General features: G+C 45.3%; 1 protein-coding gene across 6 annotated transcripts in view; it reads left to right on the top strand.

Moving 5' to 3' along the window:
- The window catches only part of TP53BP2 (tumor protein p53 binding protein 2), a 56042-nt gene that overhangs the window by 13942 nt on the left and 17629 nt on the right, over nucleotides 1–24471 (top strand). For 3 of the 6 annotated variants that reach the window (XM_077901242.1, XM_077901241.1, XM_077901246.1), the window contains exons 2-6: nucleotides 8644–8791; nucleotides 14906–15019; nucleotides 17940–18022; nucleotides 21649–21750; nucleotides 24038–24212. In XM_077901242.1, coding sequence (XP_077757368.1) covers nucleotides 8644–8791; nucleotides 14906–15019; nucleotides 17940–18022; nucleotides 21649–21750; nucleotides 24038–24212 — 622 coding nt within the window. Of the gene's footprint in view, nucleotides 1–8643; nucleotides 8792–11234; nucleotides 11345–11928; nucleotides 11992–14905; nucleotides 15020–17939; nucleotides 18023–21648; nucleotides 21751–24037; nucleotides 24213–24471 lie in introns of those variants that run through there. The other 3 variants (XM_077901243.1, XM_077901244.1, XM_077901245.1) reach the window with 3 other exon arrangements.

Here is a 24471-nt window from a genome sequence, read left to right as displayed (position 1 = left end):
TCTGTACCTGCTCTCCTGTATGTGCAAGGAACTGTGCAAGCCAGTTCCTCTGTATATGTGTTTTAAATGGTTATAATCTACAGCTTCACATAATTCTGCTTTGTGGCTTGATCTTAACCACTTTCCGGACACCGTACTTGTAGTAGTTGGCAGCGGGGTCGTAACCCTTCCAGCATCAGTTTTTAAACTTACTTTTCTGTGTTGCTAGATGTTTAGTTTTCTACATTACCCTTCGTAGATCTAACACAGTTGTGAAAATCTTACAGCATTTAGAGTTTTTCTTCATTTCAGTTATTTCTTTAGTTTAAATTCCCAGAAGTAAGGTCATGAGGTAAACATAATTCTGTGTAAAACACATTTTACTTTCCAAGCAGATTTTAGCAATGTATATAGTGTCATCATCATGTCAGGTGAAGCACTGTTCTATGGTCTCATTTCTGTTGGATCTTTTATTTTTATTTTTTTATTTTTTAAAGATTTTATTTATTCGTGAGAGACACAGATAGTCAGAGGGAAAAGCAGGCCTCCTGCGGGGAGCCCCATGCTGTACTCATCCAAAGACCCTGGGATCACAACCTGAGCCGAAGGCAGATGCTCAACTACTAAGCCACCAAGGTGCCCCTCTGTTGAATCTTTAATCAAATTACTAATTTAATTGCTGTAAGTAGGCACCTCATTGTTACACTTTAGTTAAAACAATGAATCCCCCCCCTCCCCCCCAGGTTTTGCAGTTTATTTCTGGTGACCTGCCTGTTATTCCCATGCTCTGAAGTATACTTTAGAGTTTATTGTTTATCGAGGGATCTCTTCTCCTTGTGGCTCATTCTTACAAAAATGAAGTTCCTGATTGACAAGTTGGCAAGGAGTTAGCGTGTTGCCTCTCTCTGCCCCTGGGAGGGGCTGCTCCAGTCTCAGTCCTATGGAGGGCAAGAAGGCAGGAGGGCCAGAGGGCCGCCCCGCTGCGGTGTGTGCTTTCAGGTACCCCCTCAGTTCTTGGTCCTTGTGGAGCCCAGGCACATCTGTGATGCAGGTAACTCACCTTGAAGGTTCCCAGGAACAAGCCTGGAGCTTGAGTCCGTGAGAACAGGCAGGACTCTCATGACAGCCTCCCTGGGAAGTCCCATATTGTGTGCTTCCTTGTGGGCCAGGGAGCCGATGAAGTCATCTCTGGGTTCTTGAGAATATGGTGTTTTCAGATATATGTGGCAGGTGGCAGGAACAGATGACATATTTGGAAATAGGTTACTGGAGTTTTCTTATTCTCATGCTTTCCATGAATTTGTGTCTTTGTCCCAAAACCTCAGCCTGTCTCTGATCATGTGTATTTCTTTCATTTCTGATCTTCCATTTTACCTTCAGTCTTATTCAGTGCTTTGGTAGTAAATTATCTCATTTTCTACAAACACATTTCATCTCCCTCAAGAGATTTTTGTATCTTACACAGAAAGAAGGCAGTAGGCCTTTTAAATAGTGCTAGAATTCACGTTCCGTGAAATTCACCCTGTGAAGTGTGCGGTACAGTAGTTTTTTGTGACTTCATAGGGTTATGTAACCATCAGGACCAATTCTAGAAGTTTCCATCACCCTGACAGGAAGCCCCATACTCTCAAGCAGCAACACCCCACCCCCCACCGCCTTTAGCAACCATTACTGTGCTTTTTGTCTCTGTGCCCTTGAGTGTTCGGGACTTGTCCTGTTTGTGTCCGGCTTCCGTCACTCAGGGTAATGCTTTCATGGTTCATCCACGTTGTAGCATGTCTCCATGCTGCATTCTTTTTTTTTTTTTTTTTTAAGATTTTATTTATTTATTTATGAGATACACGGGGCGGGGGGCGGGGGCGGGAGGCAGAGACACAGGCAGAGGGAGAAGCAGGCTCCATGCAGGGAGCCTGACAGGCGACTCGATCCTGGGTCTCCAGGAACAGCCCTGGGCCGAAGGCAGTGCTAAACCGCTGAGCCACCGGGGCTGCCCTGCATTCTTTTTTATGGCCAAATGATACTCTGTTCTGATATAGTGAACTTCTAGGTCTGTTCCTTCTTTTTCTTTTTTCTTAAAGATTTTTTTTATTTGACAGAGAGAACACTAACAGGGGGAGAGGCAGAGAGAGAGAGGAAGAAGCAGACTCCCCGCTGAGCAGGGAGCCTGATGTGGGGCTCGATCCTGGGACCCTGAGATCATGATCTGAGGCCAAGGCAGACCCAGGCACCCTTAAGATCTGTTTCTTGATTGCTTGTTTCTCGTGGCCCCTGACTAAAGTTGAGGCAGCGTGGTGGCCCAAGAAAAGCACGATGGAACACATACTTGCCGTACACATCACAGCAGCAAGGCCCTGGGAAGTGGTGGTGTGTGGAGTAAAGTGGCATCTTGTGTTCATCTTACTGATTTCAGCCACTGGTTTCATCCAAATAACAATTTTATTATACACGTCATGCGTAATCATTCTAGAAAATGTAAGCGTAACTGAGCTCCTAGGAAGTTATAATCTCCTCACCAAGGCATAACTACTGTTAGTTTGGTGAATATAGTTCCAGGCTTTTTTCTATGCTTGGATTGCTCGTGTGTATACACATTTATGTTCCATCGTCCCATTTGTAGAAAAGGGGTGGTAAACTGTCTTGTAACAACACACTGCATAACCCACACGTTTTTGAAAATTTGTGCTTTATCCTTCTAAAATGTTTTGGTATCAGATGCTAGAAACTTCTAGATTTGACAATTTTATTTTATATCTTTAAAAATTCATGAGTTACAGGCCAAAATTGTTCTCTGTAGGACTTATTTGATAGAGTCAACTCAAGTATTTTTTTAAGGCGGATTTTTCAACATGATAATAAAACTTAAACCAAATACAACTTCACCTTTTATTTCATTTTTTTAGGGAATTAAATTACATCTTGAAGAATTTTTTTCACCCTTTTGGAGCACAGCAAATTTGTGAAAAAAGATAAAAGTAACGTGGCCACATGAAGAATGTGTGCACCTGCTTTTTCTTGGGTTAATATGATTAATTTAGCCAGCCCTCTCTTTTGATCCTCTTTCTCATTTCTTTTTTGCTACTCTTTTAAGTAAGAAGAGCATTGATATTTATTGAGAAAATCCCTGATTCACTTCCTCTATAAAATTTTAAGTAGGTATAAATTATCACAGTAAAGCCCATAATTGTGGCCAGATTATAACTTAAAAGATTTTAAATTATAAGTGATATATTAGTGTAAGTGATATTTAACCTTTATAACTTGGGGATATACTTATGTGTATACATTTAAAAGTGGATGAAATGAGTTTAAAAGTTTATTTCAGAGTTGGGATGCCTTTTCTTTGTTTTACTCATCATTTTCTAGGAGAGAGAAGCAGCAGTTACAAATAATGTGGCCAGTTGTGGCCGCTGGGACCAGGGGTGGTTCTCGTCCACCTGGAGGTGGCATATGGGGAGAGGGCCCTCTGTGGTCACTTAGTGTAAAGTGTCCTCGACTGGCTTCAGGCCACCCTTTCTGGCCAAGTTGTTGCCACTGTGCTGTGGTGGCCAGCTAAGAAATCCATCAAACTTGACAAATTGTCTTTGTGATATATAAAGTAGAATAATCTCTGGAACAAAGGACAGAGGTGAGGGTGGGACTGGCGGGTTGGCCTGGTGCAGACGGCTTGTGGGCTGTCTTGGCAGAGCCCAGGACACTGGGCAGCAGACAGTAGTTTAGAGAACGAGTCATGGTCATTATTGCCACCACCACTCTCATCTCTTTTGGGCTGGTCTCTGGCCTTTACACACCCCAGGAAGACCCCTCTGCTAGAATAGAAACCATACCCCTTTGGCTCAGGCTCCTTCTGTCTGGGACTCTCTCAGCTTCCTCTGCGCAGTGTTAAGGCAGACCATCTTGGGAGGCTTTGCTGTGCTGGGCCTGCGCCCTCCCCTCGGGGTCTCTGGTCTGGTCTGGCAGCCTCCAAGTGCCACTTGTGGGGCTAGGGGTTGGTTCTCAGGCATCTTTTCTTTATTTTTTTTTTTTTAAGATTTTTAAAAAAATTTATTTATTAGAGACACACAGAGAGAGAGAGAGAGAGAGAGAGAGAGGCAGAGACACAGGCAGAGGGAGAAGCAGGCTCCATGCAGGGAGCCTGATGTGGGACTCCATCCCGGGTCTCCAGGATCACACCCTGGGTGGAAGGCGGCACTAAACCGCAAAGCCACTGGGACTGCCCACAGGCATCTTTTCAAGACCCTAAGTTAACTGGATTTTATAGAGACACTATCTACTTTGTTTCTAGGGCCTGTTGCACGCCTTGGATTGAGTTTCTGTTTTCTTGTGGATGGCCTCTCTCAGTCCTTTGCTGAGTCCGTGTTCTCAGGGCCCCTGGACGTTGTGCAGCCAGCTCCAGTACAGCCCTCAGCTCTGTTCTGCGTCTGCTGACCCTTGCTGATCTTGCCCAGCTTTGGGCCCATGGGCCTCCGTTCTCCTGTTGTATTTTCACCAGCCGCCAGCCGTGTGCAGTGAGCAGCCTCCTCGAGTCTGTTCTGGTATCTGGGAGACAGCTGCCCCAGCTGGCCCCCTTCTTACCTCTGTGTCACTCACCCAGGTGCCGAGGCAGCAGATCCGGGTTCACACCAGTCTCTCTTTCTGCTTTCACATCCACCTGCTGCCCACCAAGTGTGTCTCTGGCTCTGCCTTCAAAATAAATCTGTACCCAGCCATTGTCACCACCTTTGCTGTCACTTGCAGTCTGGGCCGTCCTCCAGCTTGGGTGCCACATTTCCCCTGCACTGGGCTTGCATGCCCATCCCCTGGATCTGCTCATGCAGCAGCCAGAGTGTTTGAGATGACATCACTTCACTGCCCTGATTGGAATCCTCCAAGGACCATGAGATATGACTCACACACTACCATTCTGAAGTGTGCAGTTCAGTGGTTTTAGACTTTCCACAGGGCTATACAACCATCACAGTAATGCCAGCATGTTTCCATTGCTGCACACGAAGCCCCTCATGTGTTAGCAGTCACTCCCCCAGCCCCTGGCAACCACTTGTGTCTCAGTCTCTTAACAATTTGCCTCCAGTGGGCTCTTTGATTAAAATCCAGATTCTTTGCCTTGGCCTTTGAATAGTGGTTTCCAGACCAGTGGCATCCACATCACATGGGGGCTTATTAGAAATGCAGTCTCGGCCCCCTTCCCGGATCTACTCAATCAGAAAGTGAGGGTGGAGCCCAGAGGTCTGAGGTTAACAGCTCTCTGTCCATGCCCCAGTTTGAGGACCCGTGGCCTCATTAATCCCCTCTAATCCTTTTCCCTTGCTGCCTCTACTCCGACCCTGTTCTCCCACAGATAGAGCAAACTGGACCCTCCCCAGGGCCTCTATACATACTGTCTCCTCAGCCAGGCTGGTGTCTCATTCTGCTTACATGGCTGCCCAGGAGCCCTCCAGAATGTCCCTGCATCTGCTTGTGGATGGGAGGACTGATGTGCTGAGCACCTTTTGCTGCCCCCCTCCCAGAGGTACTCTGCACCCTCCCCTCCCTGCCCTGTGCTCCCAGTGGTGGGCTTCTGCAGACCACAGTGCTGCGTCCCTTTCCACATGGTCCCCTCCGTTTTGAATTTTGTGCCTTGGGCTGTATTAGCTTTTTATTAAAGGTTATTTCCACATTGGGCCTTGGTCCGTGGAGCAGATGGCCTGTAAGTACTGAATGAGTGAAAAGAGTGTTGAAGTAGAGCAGGCTGGCTGGTGTGAGCTCAAGAACCACGAGGACGCAGCCTCTCTTTTCCATCAGAGTTCTGGCGGTTGCATGGGCCGCAGGCTCTGCTGCATGTATCCACGCACACAGGGAGACTTGCCCTGAAAGTAAGTCTGAGGTGAGCCTGTCAGATGCAGGACCAGCTGCAGGAGTCGCTTGTTCATGAACAAGTACTGCGTGCTTGCTGCCTGCCAGGCCGTGGAGGTCACAGTGCTGAGGATACAGCACTGAAGGGACAGTCCACCAGCCTGTGTGGAGCGTACGTTCTAGAAGGGAAGGCAGGATAAAAACAAGTTAACTAAACATACAGCATGGTATGTGAGCGGCTGTGCCAAGGAGAGCACAAAGCAGGGAAGTGTGAGCTTGTGCACACGTGGCATTGGGATTTGGGGAAGGATGGCCAGGAAGGCCTCACTGAGAACGTAGCATATGAGTGCAGAACTACAGGGCCCAGGGATCCATAGGTGGCGCAGTGGTTTAGTGCCTGCCTTTGGCCCAGGGTGCTATCCTGGAGTCCCGGGATCGAGTCCCGCATCGGGCTCCATGCATGGAGCCTGCTTCTCCCTCTGCCTGTGTCTCTGCCTCTCTCTCTCTATGTCTGTCAGAATAAATAAATAAATAAATCTTTAAAACAAAACAAAACAAAACAAAACAAAACAAAACACTACAGGGCCCAGAGGGGTAGCCAAGTTGGCTGCAGACAGAGCAGGGCAGGTGGATAGGCTCCAGGGGCTGGGCCTGCCTGCTGTGTGCTGCGTGTGAGGATCCCAGGGAGGGAGGGGATTAGGAGAGGAAGCCCCCAAAGGTAATGGGGACAGGTATTGGTGGGCAGGGCAGGAGTCTGCTAATCCAGACCAGCTCCCCCTCCCTCCCCAGCTCTCACCCCACCTGACACAGCCACATGCCGAGCAGCCTGCATTTACTCCTCAGTTTACTCTGTGTCACCTGAGTTGTGCCACTCACACAGAACACTACCTCCCCCCTTCTGTCTCCAGATCCTGTCTTTTTTTTACAGAATCTATCCTTTCTCCCTGCCTTTGTTCAGGCCCTCACTCCGTGCCTGAAGGCTGGCTGCAGTGTGCAGAAAGGTTGGCTTTGACTCTGAGGCCCAAAGTCAGTGTCAGGTCTCGGAGTGGAAGACTCTTACTTTGAAGATGAGGACTGAGACTCAGGAGAAGTGACTTGGTTTCCCCAAGGAGGTCTAACTAATGAATCACAGAGCCAAGGGCAGAGCCCAGACCTCCTTCCGGGGGAGTCCAGAGTGGTGTCCCACTCACCCACCTGCCGGTGTGCCACAAGACTTCAGGACGGTGCCCACAGCCCGTCACCCTGAGTGCATCCTTGCACATGGAAGGTAGAAGTTGCTGTGGGCTTTCAGAACACATCTCTTGTTATGCTTATTTGTGATTGTATTTTTAAGTCCATGAAACTGATTTCCAGAAAGTAAAAGACCAGATCTCTACTAAAGTTTGGGTTACCATGGTTACCTAGAGCATTTCCTAATATTTTCCTGCTGTAAGGAACAGCCTGCAGAGTAGAAAATGGATCAAAAGAGCAGAATTGACCCTGTCATTTTAGTAGCCATTTCTGTGAGTCTTTTTCTTCCTTTATAAAGGAAGGTAATGACCCCATGTGCACGAGCTCTCCAGAAGGGGCTGTGGGCACAGGGAGGTGTTGGACCCTGCAGCAGGCCTGTCTCTTGTACCCTGTGTGCATAGCATACAGACTGTGTTAAATATTCCTGTAATGTGACAAATATCTCATGTCTGTGGTTTACAGTGAAAACACTGTGTTTGAAGCATTAAACTTGACCAAAAGTGTTGTGGGTGGGGAGTCCAGACAAGCACTGTGTGATACCAGAGTGTAAATGATGTAGCTCTGCTGTTAAATGTGCTGTGTGTTTTGTCAGAGCAGCAGCAGAGGGGATTCTGTGAGCTTAGTGAATCTTTGTTATTTTTTTCCAAGTGATTTTTGTCAAGGCTTTAGGATTTCTGTGTGGTTTTAAAGTGCTGCCTTCCTGTCTGTTTGAGGCCCGGAACTGAATGTCTTTATTAATACGGTTTGTCAGGATGAGAAGAACCGGGTATAATTAGCTTGAAAACTTCTCAGCTCACCCTGGGAAGCTGTACAGTTTTTCATGTTAATTTACCATTTCAACAGTACCCACAGTGTTAATTTTTCTGGGTTACTCCAATGTGTTCTCATGTTCCGGGTGACTTTCTATATGGCATGTGCTCACGTGAGTAGCAAGCATTGGCTGTAAGAAAGGAGGACTCGATGACCTTAAGAAAATGTGGTTGGGGTGAAAGACGAGCTGGAAGGTGCCTGGTGCTGAGTGTCCTTACCTGGGGGTGTGTCTTCCCCTGCATGGCTCCTCCTCTCACCCGACTGCACACCTGTGGCACTGGGCCTGACGGGCTTACCTGTGTCTGTCACTGTCCCTAACCAGGTGCTGCCTTTTTGCACAGAAGAGCGTAATGCAGCTTTCTGCCCCCTCCTTGGGGGTGGGGTGGGTGAGGAAGTCCGAGCTGGAGGGGGAGGTGCGTGGCTGTGGGCAGGCCTATGTAGTCCTGAGGGCCCTGCAAATTCTGCTCATTCTGCTGTTTTATGGCCTTAAGAATCCCAGCTTTTTCCTGTGTTGGTGGCCCATTAATCATCGTTATAGAATATGTGCTGGTCCACAGAGTGGATGTTCCAAAGCCTTTGCATTCTCTTTTTGTTAGAAGAATTATTTTCATGGGATAGATGGCCACAGTGGGATTTCTTCCAGATTGTTTGTATTTTATCCTGATACACGTTGACTTGCGTGGAGGAGGTATTCCCTGAGTTGAGTGAATGTAGGGTAAAACACAATCCCAGGTGGGTAAAGAATGAAACCTGCCAGTGTGGACACTGACAGCTGCTGTCTCTCTCTGTTGGCAGATGTTTCTCACCGTGTACCTCAGTGACAGCGAGCAGCACTTCACCGAGGTTCCAGTGACCCCTGAGACGATGTGCAGAGATGTGGTGGATCTGTGCAAAGAGCCCGGCGAGAGCGAGTGCCATCTAGCTGAAGTGTGGTGTGGCTCCGGTATGGGACCTGGGCTCTTAGGCTGCTGCTTATTACTGCTGACGTTTGGACGTGACAGCGTGCAGTGCGCTTGTCCTCAGGGCATAGCTTCACTGTGACAGAGGGAGCCTCTCTGCTCTTGTCCTTTCCTACAGTACAGTGAGGACCCCGCAGTGTGAAAGGTCAAAAGACAGGCAGGTGGCACACCAGTGGAAGCTTCTGGGGCATACCCGTAAAATGCTCAAGAAGTAGTACTTTCTGTACGCTGCAGCTTGACTGAATTAGACATTTGAGGCATCCTGATTGCTTTGCCCTCTCCAAGTTTTTGTAGGTTTTCAGGGAAAGCTATTCAGTGTCGAGTTACCATGGTGGCAAATGGCAGTGCTGAAATCATAGGCATTATTTTAAGCTTTGAAATCAATCCCTCACTATAGTCCTTTGGAGCTCTAAAATGGGACAGCCTGGTCTTTTTCTGGCCTTTTAGGAGTTTGTAGATGTGTGAGTAATTTTCCATAATTTCTGCCTTGTTCCTTTACAGCCTGGGTGACCTCCCACTGCTTCTTTTCCTCTTCTGGGGGTGCCAAACGTTCCAGCATGGTTGCACACTGTGTTAATTAGGTCCACACCATTCGTAATACCTGCCCACAGCTGAGTGCTCCCTGCCTCCCAGGCCTAGGCCTCTTGTTCCTCTTTGGCTGACTTTCTTACCGTTGGGTGTTCTAGAAGGTCTTGTGCTCTCTCCCTGAATTGTTTACTTCTTTTCCCTTCACAAAAGAGCTAGATTAGACTATTCACATAAAGAAACCCACATGATCCTTTTCAAATGAAAATGTGATAGTCTGACCTTCCACTTCTCTGTGCCTTTCTTTTCTACTTAGAATCAAATCCAGACTTCTGATCTTGGATTGTGAAGTCTGTGTTGTCATCGGGTACCATTCTCCTCGTCTGCAGCTTTTCTGATGTTCCTAAGTAAACAAAGCTCCTTCCCACCTTTGGACTCTTGGCACTAGCTCTTCCCACTGCCTATGTTGCTCTCCAGGTTTTGCCGCCTGGACTTAAGCTGGAATGTTACCTCCTCCAGGAGAGACTTTCCTAGAGCATTCTGTTACAGTGGCCATGATGCCACCCTGATTGAATCCTCTGGTTTTGTGTGTTTATTCATTTATTGCCTTTTGAATCCACGTAGCCCCAAACACATGCACCTGAGATCATGACCTGAGCTGAAACCAAGAATCGGACACTTAACCGAAGCCCCTGATATCATTATTTTTAAAAATTTTTAAAAAATATTTTATTTATTTATTCATGAGAGACCCAGAGAGAGAAAGGCAGAGACACAGGCAGAGAGAGAAGCAGGCTCCACGCAGGGAATCCAACACGGGACCCGAACCCGGGTCTCCAGGATCAGGCCCTGGGCTGAAGGCAGCGCCAAACCACTGAGTCACCCAGGCTGCCCTGATATCATTATTTTTAATAGTCACATAATTTTCCATAGTATGCATAAAGTGTAATTGATCTAACCACTTTTATGCCTACATTAATTCTACTCTTGTTTTTAATTTTTTTTTCTTGTTTTTAATTTTATTTTTAAAACATTTTGTTGTTTTAAAACAGGGGGAGCAGAGCAGGAGGGAGAGAATCTAAAGCAGATTCTGCACTAAGTGTAGGGACAACTGTGGGGCTCGATCTCATGACCCCAAGATTATGACCTGAGCTGAAACCCAGAGTCAGAAACAACTGACTGAACCACCCAGGTGCCCTGACACTCCTTGTTTTTATACATGCTGCAGCAAAGGTCCTTTTAGGAGCTTCTTGATCCATGCAGCTGTTTCTCTGGAGTAGACACCACGAAATGAAATAGCTTAAAGGTTCAAACACTTTAAAATTTATGGTGCCAGATTGCCCTCCACAAAGGCTGTCTGCTCACACCCCTACTAGTTATTTCTGAAAGAATCTAACGTCAACACTTGATACAATAATATTTTAATTTTTGCTAAGGTTGCCCATTTTTTCATTTGTTTATTGTCCATTGGGGTATCCATTTTTATTAATTAAAAATTTTTTTTTTTTTTTTTTTTTTGGGTGAGGAGACGCCTGGATGGCTCAGTGGGTTGAGCATGTGCCTTCGGCCCAGGTCACAATCTTGGGGTCCTGGGATCAAGTCCCTTGTCAGGCTCCCTGCTCATTGTGGAGTCTGCTTCTCCCTTTGCCCTTCCCTTTGTTCATGCATGTGCACTTGCTCTGTCTTAAATAAATAATCTTAAAACAAGTTTTTTGTTTTGTTTTGTTTACATTTTAAGGAAGCTCCACACCCACAATGGGGCTGGGACTCCCGACCTGAGCTTAAGAGTCTCATACTCCTCCGACTGAGCCAGCAGCCTCCCTTGAGTTTCCATTTTTAAAAAATCTGTTTCTCTGTAGTCTTTGTTCATGTTTCCCTTGGTGTTTGCCTCTTGATTTGTAGGCATTTAAAAACAAAAACAACTATTCTGGATCCCAGGCCTGTTTGTGTGATTTACAAGGATCCTTTCCTTGCTGCAAGGCTGTAAACCTACTCTCCTGTTATGTAATGCTGTAAGTTTGAAAGAATTTTCCTTCTCTCCCCCATTAATTTTGTGACTCGGGTGAGTTAGGGAGCAATAGTTGTTTCCCGAATGGATAGTGAATTGTCCCCAAATGGATAGTGAATTGTCTGAGGTCCGTCACTAACAGTGGTTTCTTTTTTTTTTTTTTTTTTAATTTTTTTTAATTTTTATTTATTTATGATAGTCACAGAGAGAGAGAGAGAGGCAGAGATATAGGCAGAGGGAGAAGCAGGCTCCATGCACCAGGAGCCCGACGTGGGATTCGATCCCGGGTCTCTAGGATCGCGCCCTGGGCCAAAGGCAGGCGCCAAAGCGCTGCGCCACCCAGGGATCCCTAACAGTGGTTTCTTACTAACATGAAACATCCCTGTATGCCACGTTAGATCTTGTGTGAAATTGTGCTTCTATAAGCTTTAGTCTGTTACTTTTGTCTTCTTCTTTATGGCAGAACCAAATGGTTCTGATTACTAGAGTTTGATGATAGGTTAAGTGTTTGTAAGACAAGTGGTTTTATTTCATCATTCTGCTTTTTCAAAAAATACCTGAGCTATCCTTGTATTTTTTCTTTTACAGATAAATTTTAGAATGACCTTGAAGGTTCCATGGAAAGTCCTATTGGGATTTTGATTGATTGTGGTGAATTCATAATTGATTTTTTAAAAAAGATTTTATTTATTTAATCATGAGAGACACACACACACACACACAGAGAGAGAGAGAGAGGCAGAGACACAGGCAGGGGGAGAAGCAGGCTCCATGCAGGGAGCCTGAGGTGGGACCCGATCCCAGGTCTCCAGGATCATGCCCTGAACCGAAGGCAGACACCCAACCACTGAGCCACCCAGGTGTCCCATAATTGATTTTTGAGGTTGGTTTGTATGATGCTCTGATTAGGAGCAAGGTCTTGGGCATCAAAATCCTGTCTCCATCGTTCCTAGCTTTATAACTGAAAATCTCTGTAACCCTTACACTGCCTTCGGAGCAGGCAGGGTTTGTAGGGGACTTGCAGGGCCTGTGAGGGGTGTTGCAGTGCGTGTAGCTGCATCCTGGCCTTTCTCCTCTGCGCTCCTGGAACGTGTGGCATCACCTCAGATTTTTAAAGGAGTTTGTGTGCTTGCACAACCCCATGCATGTTTGGTCAGGAGGTGGAAGGTCCACTCAGACTTCTTTTGGGGGGTGCTTACCTGCTAGAGATATTTCCTTTTGGGGGTCTTAGCATTTCTCTGGTTTAGGGAAGAGGAGGGCTGCCTCTGTTACTATAACACCTGTTACTGTGCTGTGACTGGAAGCAGAACTGTACTTTGTTGTGGCTGAGCAGATTGAGTTCATGGCCAGTCCACAACCGTGGCTGCTCTAGTCTCTGTCCTATTGGTGATGGCAGGGGCTGGCATAGTGGCTCTGATTATGGGCAGGTGCACTGCCTATCTTAGGCTCTTTCTGCATTCTATTAGAACTTACACATACAGCACTGGAGTATCTCTGATTTTAGCAGTTGTATCCTTGAACAGTAGGTTTGGTTTTTATATCCAGATCCTTGAGGTTGAAGATATATATATATTTTTTAAAGATTTTATTTATTCATTCATGAGAGACACACACAGAGAGAGAGAGAGAGAGAGGCAGAGACACAGGCAGAGGGAGAAGCTGGCTCCCTTCAGGGAGCCTGATGTGGGACTTGATCCTGGGACTCCGGGACCATGCCCTGGGCTGAAGGCAGGCACTAAACTGCTGAGCCACCCAGGCATCCCCAAGGTTGAAGATATTTTGAGGGGAGCTTAAGACACATGGTTTCTCTGGAAGTGCCCATCTCTTAGAGTATTCTGTGTCCTTCTTTTTGTCTCTAGAGAAGTTTGACAACTAACAATTTCACTGAAAGAAGGCTGAATAAATACAGGTGACCTTTGAACAATGTTGGGGCTCAGGGCACCAACCCCTCATGTAGTCAAATCCACATGGGACTTTTGACTCACCTCCCCCCCCAAACTTCACCACTTACAGCCTGGTGTTGGCTAGAATCCTTGCTGAGCATGTCAGCAGTTGATTAACATATTTTGTGTGTTATGTATTATTTACTGTGTTCTTTAATTGAGTTTGCTGGAGAGAAAAAAGTGCTATTAAGAAAATCATAGGGTACCTGGATGGCCCGTCAGTTAGGCATCCAACTCTTGATGTCAGCTCAGGTTGTGATTTCAGGGTCAAGAGATCATGCCCCGCATTAGGCTCTGTGCTCAGTGGGGTCTACTAGAGATTCTCTGTCTGCCTATCCCTGCTCACTCGCTCTCACTCTCTCTTTTTAAAAGAAATGAATCTAAAAAAAAAATTTTTTTTAAGGAAAAGAAAATATATTTCAGGACTGTGTTTATCAAAAAAACCTCCTATATATGTGGACCTGGGTGGATCACGCCGATGTTATTCAAGGGCCAAGTATATTTTCAGTGTAGTAAATAGCCTTTTCTTTGGATTTTTTTTTTAACATGGTTTATAGAATTATAATTTAAAAATAGTCTAATAGATAGTAAAGCTAAACTATATGTAAAGATTTTATTTATTTAGAGAGCACATGTGCATGAGCCGGGGGAAGGGCTAAGGGAGAGAGAATCCTGAGCCGATTTTGCACCAAGTAAGCCCCATGTGAGGGCTTGAACTCATGATCCTGAGCTGACATCAAGAGTCTGCTCAACCGACTGAGCCACCCAGGCACCCCTGGGCTATTTATCTAGAAAGTTATTTTTAATTTTTCATTTATATTTAAAGAACCCTAGAATGTTTGAGTTGGAAGGGACATCAGAGTCCATCCTAATAGTTTACAGCGACTTCTGAAACTCCCTGAGTTCAATGGCAAGCCTGTGGCCTGTCGGGAGCACTGAGTTACACTCCCATGCTCCTGGTATCCGGCCCAGATGCATTCTCCTTTCCAATGCCCATTGACTCTACACTGGCTGTGTGTGTGGAAAACTTGTGATGCTTTCTTTCTTTTTTTTTTTCTTTTTGAAATTTTATTTAAATTTAATTAAAATATAATGTGTTACTAGTTTCAGAGGTAGAGGTCAGTGATTGATCAGTCTTATATAACACCCGGTGCTCATCACATCATGTGCCCTCCTTTATGCCCATCACCCAGTGACCCTGTTCCCCCACCCCACTCCTCTCCAGCAACCCTCAGTTTGTTTCCTGTGATTAAGAGTCTCTCATGGTTTGTCTCCCTCTCTGATCTCATCTTGTTTTCTTTTTTCCTTTCTTTCCCATATGACCCTCTGTTTTGCTTCAATTCCACATATGAGTGAAATAACATAATTATCTTTGACTTATTTTATTTTGCTTCACATAACACCCTCTAGTTCCATCTACATCATTGCAAATGGCAAGATTTCATTCTTTCTGTTGGCTGAGTAGCATTCTGTTTTATATATATACCAATTTCAAGGGCTCTTTTAGTGAGAAAACATCATGTAAGATGCTTAGTATTTCCTACAGGCATAATTTGCATTAAGGATGGATAGTAAATGCTTCTTGTACCTGCAAATCATGTATTTCTGTTTGTTTCCTTTAGAACGTCCAGTTGCTGATAATGAGCGGATGTTTGATGTTCTGCAGAGGTTTGGAAGTCAGAGGAATGAAGTCCGTTTCTTCCTTCGTCATGAACGGCCCCCTGGCAGGGACACGGGTGGGTAGCATTATGTGAATCTTAACAGAGCTGTGGACTTTGACTCCCATGTTGGAGGAGCTGGGGGTGGTCAGGAGCCACGTAACGTGAGGGGTGCAGGACAGAAAGGGAAGTGGAAGCCTGAGGACAGACCAGCTTCTGAGTACCTGATTGTTGGGGAGGAAAGGATGTGGTTTTCTTTGATTTGTTTTGTTTGAAGAGGCGAGAGAAGCAGGTGGGAATGAGTCTCTAGAGCAGAAGGCTGAAATGTGGGAGAGGGAATGTGTGCCTGAGAAGGTGTGCCCTCAGCCCCGGAGCCCTCATCTGTAAGCAGAGGGAGAGAGAACTGCCTGGGGATGATGGTGGGCGTGTGTGCTTTGTGGAATCAGGTGGACGAGCTTCTTGTCTGATTGTTTTCTCTGAGGTGGGAGGGTGTAGAGGCCAGTGTGAGCTATTGTGGGGAACAAGTGAGCCTCTGGTAAGGGTGTCAGGATGCTAGGGAGCAGGTGAGACCATGGGGCATTCCCTCCAGCTGGGCTTGGCATCCCGGACGGTTGTAAGATGGTTGGATTGACCCAGTCTTGGGGTTTTGCTAGCCTGATTCAGAGAAGGGTCCATGGACGGGGAGAGGAGGCCGTGGGCAGGACAGCATATGAGCTTGTGAGGAGGGGAGGAGGAGAGGGTTGTGGGGAGATAGTTGGCAGGGACAGAGACCACAGTCTCAGGCTTGGGAGCAGGTGTAGTGAGAGGAAGTTAGGGTTCAAAAGGGAGATATCTGAATCTAAGATTCCAGAGGGAGACTTCTAGGTGATGAGGGCTCCATTTGGCCACGAAGCGAGCCAGAATTAGAGGCTGAGAGGCTGGCTTTGGATGGGAGTCAGGTGCTCTGTGTAGATGTAGAACAGAGGGAGAAGAGGAAGAGGAATGGTGGACTGAAAGGAGCCAGACCCCGAGGGTGCAGTCATCTCGGGGACCCTGGTGGCCTCGTTTCTAGTCAGAATGGTGGGGAAGCTCTGTTCCAGGGGAAGTCACTTGTTAAGCAGGATTACTAGGTATTTCTAAAAATGAGAGAACTTTTAAAATGGGAGGTTGAGGATTTGTGACCTCAGGCTCCTATTCTCGGGAGCAGGAATGTAGGTCACAGATGTTAATTATCATGTATTCTAACATCTCAATTTTACTACACATGCATATGGTGCCCAGCAATTAGAGATTATTAAATGTGGCGTGTGTGTAGGGGGGCCCTAGAGTGACTTAGTGTGGACTCCTCCACTCTGCGGGTGAAAAGTGCTAGCACTCGGGTGACCTAACCTGTCTGATGTGCCCAGGATGGGGCCAGGAGTGCAGCTGAGTCCTCTCAGCCAGTCCGGCCACGTGCTTTTCAGCAGCACTGGTGTCTGTGATTTTGCTTTATATAAGCACTTATTTCTTTCCTCAGCTGCTGCCCTTGTAGTTTTAAATTGGCATCTGCATTCGCCAATTTTGTCTTTTTGTTTCTGTTACTGCACACATCCTCTTGGAAGAAGGAATTTTACCTGTTCACCTAACAGTTCGCGTATCTGGTATATACATAGTGGGTAAATTATTAAAGAGCCTCTCAGTAGTGCTGTCTCAGTGTGTCTGTAAGGTGAGAAATAGAGGCTGAAGATGAAGGAGCTGTTTCCATCTTGGCAAACACCAGTGCCACACGGTGTTTGAACTGGGATATGGCAGCAATTCGCTGGCTCCACAAGTGGGCCTTTCTGCGCAGACTTCTGGACTGTGGGTGAGGACAGGGCTGCCACACTCTTGTCTCCTTAGCCAGGGCCTGGGCCCGAGCAAGGATGGGAGCTGTTTCTAATTATGTCCTGAACATGCTCCCACTGGCTGAGTCCTCTCTCTTAGGCAGCAAAGAAGGCAATTAAATGGTAAATTCTTAAATGGTGGATTTTTTTTTTCTTGTAGAAATATTGTGACAGATTACCCAAGCTGTGTTGTCAGAGGATGGAACAGTATTTTAAAAATAAAGCAAATGCTTTCGAGTTAGGTGTATGTGTCATACCTGGTGCTGAGGACAGACCTTTATTTATTGGCGTGGGAGTCTGTTAAGTAGGTATCATAGACATTTAATTCAGAAGAAATTTTGATTCAAAACTTCTTGGGAGATAATGCGTTTTCTGATCTCTGGGAACTACAAGGAGAAGTTTAGTTTCATACATTTAAAAATGTTTTGACACTGTTAATTTCTAAAAATGTATCAGTTTAAATTAAGATTATTTTCTGTTTATGATACAGCACGTGATACTGAGAGAGCTATATGTTTTGACTTGAAAAATTCTTTTTAGCCAAAAAAGAATATAGTGTTTTCCAGTTAGTACTTTTCTAAGCTAAGAAAATAGAAATTTTTCACTGAAATAAATGGGGACGTGCTTTGTACTACTTGTGAATTACCATAAAATGCCCTCAGTAAACCAAATATGCAGAGCCCCTCTTGTTCTGTCTTTAGTTACTACTATTCTGTGTGAGTTAGAAGCATGATTAATGAGCACAAGGATGGATTGACTTAATTTTCACTTGTTCCTTCCAGTGGAAGTTCTTGACTTTAGTACTAAGTAGCTAAATAGAGTCCCAGGAGCCTGTGAACAGTTGGTACGCATGACCCATCAGAAGTACACTCCTGTTGTCGGTTTTCCCTCCTCTGGTGTCAGGCTTGTGTGACTCTCGTGGGAGCAGCCAGCACGTGATAATTTTCTGGTCCTGACTATTCACCATTCCAAGTACGGTTTTCCAAAACAGGCAGAATTATGAGACTTTCTCCATTGCTATGAGAAAATACTTGGTTTACGGTATATTTCTACTTAAGATACCCAGGAGCAATAATCGCGGAGCTCAGAGATGAGCCAGTACTTGCAGTGTCTGCCAACTCTGGTGTTAATGCACTGTTTTTGAATTTTGTGCTTAGTGAGTGGATCACGGTCTCAGGATCCAAGTGTAAAGAGAAATGGCGTGAAAGTCCCTGGTGAACATCGAAGGAAGGAGAACGGGGTAAGTGATATGCATGAATGCTGAGAGCCTGCTACTCTTGTAACATTTCCCTTTGGCTCATTGCTGCTTCAATGCTACTTTGTTAACTCACTGCCTTATGAAGGATCTTAGCTTTTTGTTTTTTTTTAAAGATTTATTTATTTATTTGAGAGGTGGAGACAGAGAGAGAAAGAGAATGCACAAGCAGGGGTGAGGGACAGAGGGAGAAGCAGACTCCCAGTTGACCAGTGAGCCCGACATGGGGCTCCATCCCAGGGCCCTGAGATCATGACCTGAGCAGAAGGCAAATGCTTCACTGACTGAGCTCCCAAGGGGCCCCGGATGGCCTGCTTTTTAAAGGGTTGTTTTAAATTTATTTCATAGAAAGGATTAATTTTAATGATCTTTACATAGCTGACTATTGAGAGCAGTTAGATGCTGGGCACACAGCAAATTCAGAACAAAACAAATAGTGGGCAAGTTTAAGGGAGAAATTTTTGCATGTGTATGATTTTATTTTTTGCTATAATGGCTTTAGTAAAATGAAAAGTTACATGTTAATGCTCTTGGTATTGCATATGAATTGTATCAAGTATCTTTAGGGGGGTACCTTGTAGACATTTTGTTTCCAGAGCTCAGAATTTTTAATACTGTTAGGGATTAGCTACCTCATCTTTCCCCAACCTAGAGTAAATTTATGGGAGAATCCAGGCCATTTGCTCCTGCTCTGCCTTTCCCCAAATTCTCCTTTTTCCTCTTCTGAGATCTTACTGTTACCTTACAGGGATGAAAAACTCGTATAAGGATGACCAAAAACTCTTCTTAGCCATTACCAGCATTTGAGTGCATCTTGACACAATATATCTTTCTCCCTCACTGGGTTTCATTGAAGTATAATTGGCCTATAATAAACCACACATGTTTTGAGTATACAACTTGATACATACATATATGTTTTTACATACATATACACCTGTAAAACCATCACCGTAATCAGGATAGTGAGAACATCCATCACCCTCTGAGTTTCCTTGTGTCCTTCTGTAACCCTTCCCTTCATGCCTCTCTCTCCTCATCCTCACAGACCCTCTGGGGGGTCCACTTTCTGTCACTACAAATTACTTTTATTTTTCTCGAATCTTACCTAAATGGAGTCATGCCATATATAATCCTTTTGTCTGAATTTTCTCAGTATCCTTATTTTTGTCCATTTCGTCGTGTGTATCAGTAGTTGGTTCCTGTTTATTGCTAAGAGACATTTCATTGTCTGGATATGGCACAGCTTGTTCTTCCATTTCTCTCTTGAAGGACATTGAGGTGCTTCTAGTTTTTGGTCACTCTGTATCAAGTTGTAATCAATATTTGGGTACAAATCTTTATATGGGCATATTCTTTTATTTCTTTTGAGTAAATAGTGCTGGCTCACATGGTAAGTGTGTGTTCATTTTTTAAGAGGCTGCCAGGGCTGCCTGGATGGCTCAGTGGTTGAGCATCTGCCTTTGGCGTAGGTCCTGATCCTGGGGTCTGGGGTTTGAGTCCCGCTTTGGGCTCCTGGTGGAGAGTCTGCTTCTTCCTCTACCTGTGTCTCTGCCTCTCTCTCTGTGTCTCTCATGAATAAATAAATAAAATCTTAAAAAAAAAAATAAGGCTGCCAAACTGTTTTGCAAAGTGATTGTTTTATATTACATTCTTATCAGAGTTCCAGTCTTTCCACATCCTTGCCAACATTTGGTATGGTCAGTCTTTTCAATTTTGGCTAATAGGCATGTATATTGAGTAGTATATTGAGGCTTTAGTGTGTATTTCTCTAATGGCCCATGATATTGGTGTCTTTCCATGAGCTTATTTGCCATTTGTGTATGTTTTTTGGTGAAGTCTTTGTTGAAATCTTTTCATATTTTTCTTTGTTGGTTTGTTTGCTTTCTTAGTATTGGGCTCGAGAATTCTTCCATATTCTGGATCCAAGTCCTTTATTCGGTATATGATTTGCAAATATTTTTCCTAGTCTGTGACTTGTTCTTAATTTTGGTAAAGTATAATTGCTCAATTTAGAAGTTTTGTAGTGTTACTTTACATTTCATTTTATTCATTTTGGGTGAACATGTGGTTGTGGTGTGAGAATGAAAGTTTTGTCTGTGGATGTATGGATATCCAGTTGACCAAGCAGTGTTTGTTGCCTTGTATCCAGGCAGGTCTGTCTGTGTATTCTCCGATCCTCTGTCTTGATGTTAGTACTACCTGTGTTGGCCCCTGAAGCCAGCTCAGTCATGCAGTTGAGTAGTGAGAGTTTTCCAACTTTATTCCTCTTGGGGTTGTTGTGACTTTTCTAGATCCTGTGCATGTCCATCCACTTGTCCATTTATCCAAAAAAAACCTGCTGGGATTTTATTCTGTTGAGTCGTAGATCAGTTTGCGAAGAATTGCCATCTTGACGGTACTGGGCATTTTGACTTGTGAGTGCTGCAACATACTGCCGTTTATTCAGGCCTCGTCTTGTGGGATTGAGTTTCTGGGGTGCAGGTCCTGTACATCCTTTGTTAAATTTATTCCTCAGTGCTTCATGGTTTTTATGCTACTGTAAATAGTATTTAAAAAAATTTTAGGGGCACCTGAGTGGCTCAGACAAGACAGTTCAGCATCTGCTCCTGGGGTCATGATCTCAGGTTCCTGGGATGGAGTCCCATGTTGGGCTCCCTGCTCAGCGGGGAGCCTGCTTCTTCCTCTCTCTCTGCCTGCTGCAGCACTGACTGCTTGTTTTCTCTCTCTCTCTGTTAAATATATAAAGTCTAAATAAAAATAAGTAAATTAAAAAATTTTTCTGGTTGTTAATATAAGAAGTACAGTAGATTTTTGCATATTGGTTGTTTATCCTGCAATCTTGCTAAACAACTTTTTAGTTCTGGTATCTCTTCTGTGGATTCAAGACCATTTTCCTTATGGGTAACTGTTGTCTGTCCTTTCCAGATAGGATACAACTCACGTCTTTTTCTTGCTCTACTGCACTGGCTAGCACTTCTTCCTTTTTTTTTTTTTTTTTTTTTTTTTTTTAAGATTTATTTATTTATTCATTCAGAGAGAGCAAAGAGAGAGGCAGAGACAGGCAGAGGGAGAAGCAGGCTCCATGCAGGAAGCCCAATGTGGGACTCGATCCCGGGTCTCCAGGATCACACCCCGGGCTGCAGGCGGCGCTAAACCGCTGCGCCACGGGGGCTGCCCTGGCTAGCACTTCTAGGACCATGTTGAATGTAGTGGACATCTTGTTTGTTCCGGACAACTCCACACCTTGAATTTTTTAATGCTGGTGCAGTATTTCTGGGTTATCTGCCAGTGCCTCAATACCATGTTTAGTGTGATCAAATATTGTTTTTCTAATATAAGTTAACTCCAGAACAAGGTAGTTCTAAATTGTTCCATTTTGGTCACTGACTATTGAGAGTGTTTAGTTTTACATTTTATAACTTAAAAGAGCATTAGCATGTCTTCCATCTGAACTTAGTTGTTGTGGGGATATTAATATAAAAGTGGTCTCTTTAATGTTACGAAAGAAACATGAACTGTGTCCTAAGGGACCCAGGTGGGTCCAGATGGAGCTGACACAGGCCTCTGTGCTCATCTTGCAGCTGGATTCTTTCTGTTCTCACGTGTAGGTTAATAGCCCGAGGATGGATCTGACTCTGGCCGAGCTTCAGGAAATGGCATCTCGCCAGCAGCAGCAGATTGAGGCCCAGCAACAAATGCTGGCTACCAAGGTAAGGTCTTGTTTAAAGCCTGGACAGGCCTCTCTGTTGATCTGTGTGTAAAGCTGTTTATGTTCTACCCTGTTAAGCCAGTGACTTCAAGATACAAGTTGATACCATCACCCCACAGGTTATCTGCTTTGTGGTGCTTTCTTCTCTTTACCACAGCATTTTGTAGAAATCTTTAGATCATCCCAGTTGATCCAGGTCTCTTGACCTCTGGTTCTGATCAAAATTAACCACGTTATGTTGTGTATTAGGAAAACAGGAAAGGCATAAAGAATACTTGGACTTTGAGAGTAAGAACTGCTCTGGACTAGCCTTGTCCTGAATTATTACTACAGAAGAGGGACTTTAAGGTCAACTAATGCTAACTCTGTCCCCTTCTGCTGTGTGGCACCAGTCACAGACTGCTTGCCTTTATTTGAGCCATCCTGCCCCCACAGACTAATCCCCTTCCTGGCCTCAGGTAGAATATGACATGCTTCCCTGTTATTGTCTACACCAGTCTCCCTGCTGTTTCTCCTGCCAGCCACAGGCTGTGGTCTGAAACAGGTGTCACCACATGTCCTCCATAAAGACTAGTGGTCAATATTGTAGGCTGTGCAGGCCTCTCAGTGTTGTGGTCGTAGCACAAGAGCAGCCAAAGACATAAACTATGGGTGGCTGGCTGTGATCCCTTAAAACTTGATTCACACACATAGAGAGCAGGCTGGTTTCACCTGCCATCCCTGCTCTAAACACTTGGTAACTGCAGCTGACCACTGTCATGGTGACTGTCAGTCCACTGGAGCTGGGCTAGACCTTCAGCGATCTAGCGTGCAGGGTCCTCAGCAACACGTCCTGTGGCCCTCCATGTAACTCTTGTTGGGGTTCCTGTGTGTCTGTTTCCGTCTCTGACGCCAGGCACCAGCGTTTTCAAAATTAGGTATAGCATTGCTTCTCATGCATGCGAGTGAATCTCCTGGGGACTGTGTTACAAATGCATATTCTGGTTCAGTAGGTATGTGTTGGGATCTGAGGTGGTGGATTTCTGACAGGTTCCCATGTGATGCCAATGCACCATTTCCTGGGTATCAGGGACATAGATTCAAATAAAAAGGCTGATTAATACAATAAATCTTTAACCTCAGGGTCTTATTTTGAAACTATTTTTATGTTATTTATGTTTCAGGCATATTAGTCTGAGAAGTTTACCCCCGATTGTAAATTGTGTGGTTCTGTTACTCACTTTTAGTTAAAACCAATATACTGAGGGGCACCTGAGTGGCTCAGTCGGTGAAGCATTTGTCTTCCCCTCAGGTCATGACCTCAGGGTCCTGGGATTGAGCCCCAGATTGGGGCTTCCCAATTGGGGAATTGGCTGCTCCCTCTCCCTCTTCCTCTCTTTCACCTCTTGGGTGCATGCTGTCTATCAAATAAATAAAATTAAATTAAAATAAAAAAAATATCCAAAAGCAGCAACAAAAAAAACTCTTCAGGGGATCCCTGGGTGGCGCAACGGTTTGGCGCCTGCCTTTGGCCCAGGGCGCGATCCTGGAGACCCGGGATCAAATCCCACGTCGGGCTCCCGGTGCTTGGAGCCTGCTTCTCCCTCTGCCTATGTCTCTGCCTCTCTCTCTCTCTGTGACTATCATAAATAATAAATAAAAGAAAAAAAAAAAAAGCCCAAATTTAGAACAAAGTAGAAGGAGCCAAGAGGACATCATTGGGGAAAAAAAAAAAAAAAAATCTTCAGTGTACTAGAAACAAAATGTTATATTGTAGGTTTCTGAAGCTTGAGTAGCTCTTGAGCTCTTTGCTAAGTGTGTGTGCTGGATGTACACTAGCTGGGTGAGGTTCTGTATAGGAGACGCACCCTTCATGGTTCATCTGCTCCTCATTGTGGCCCCACGAGGCTGTTGATCCCCCCATTTTTAGACAGGGCGACACGTGTCCTTGGTGAGGGTAGCAGTCTGCCCAGTCTCAGAGCTTGTAAGAAGCAGAGCTCACTCACATTGTGAGTCCAAATCTGACTCCAGAGCCTTCTTTACAGTGAGCTCCTCAATATTTAGCTCCGTCCATGAGAACTAGCTCCAGATCCCTGTTCGCCTACTCTCCAAGGTCCACCGCGAACAGAAATGCTCACTCATGGGTCTTCCAGGGAGTGTGGGGTTGGGGCCAGGAGGCTGTGTCTTTGTCTCCTGTCCAAGGAGGTTTGCTGCTGTGGGCAGGACATCTGCTGTGCCCCAGCCCTGCCTCTACAGCCCTGCTCCCATCTATTTGCGGGGATGTGCCCAACGATGGCTTCTGTCTTCAGGAACAGCGCTTGAAGTTTCTGAAACAGCAAGATCAGCGTCAACAGCAAGAAGTCGCTGAGCAAGAGAAGCTCAAGAAGCTGAAGGAGATGGCCGAGAAGCAGGAGGCTAAGCTAAAGAAAGTTCGAGCCCTGAAGGGCCACGTGGAGCAGAAGAGGCTGAGCAATGGCCGCCTTGGTGAGTCCTTAGGGAACGGGTCCGGAGGGGCCCTGCCAGCGCTCAGGGCCCCACTGCAGGGGGCAGTGCGGTGCTCACAGCCCTCCGTGCTGAGTGCTGGCAGGATGGCACTGTGCGCATGCAACGTTCAAATCGAGGTTTTTCAGAACACAGTTCTGCGAAGTTTTGATACTTTTGGTTCCTGGGAATTGAGTTTCATTGCTGGGTGTTTTAGACAAGTTTTCTCAGTTACCTTTGGAAAAAATATACTAGTAGGGCT

Source organism: Canis aureus, chromosome 6, assembly GCF_053574225.1.
Source record: "Canis aureus isolate CA01 chromosome 6, VMU_Caureus_v.1.0, whole genome shotgun sequence".
Taxonomy (NCBI): domain Eukaryota; kingdom Metazoa; phylum Chordata; class Mammalia; order Carnivora; family Canidae; genus Canis; species Canis aureus.
The sequence above is the reverse complement of the archived record's forward strand: the minus strand, read 5'-3'. Positions and strand labels throughout refer to the sequence as shown.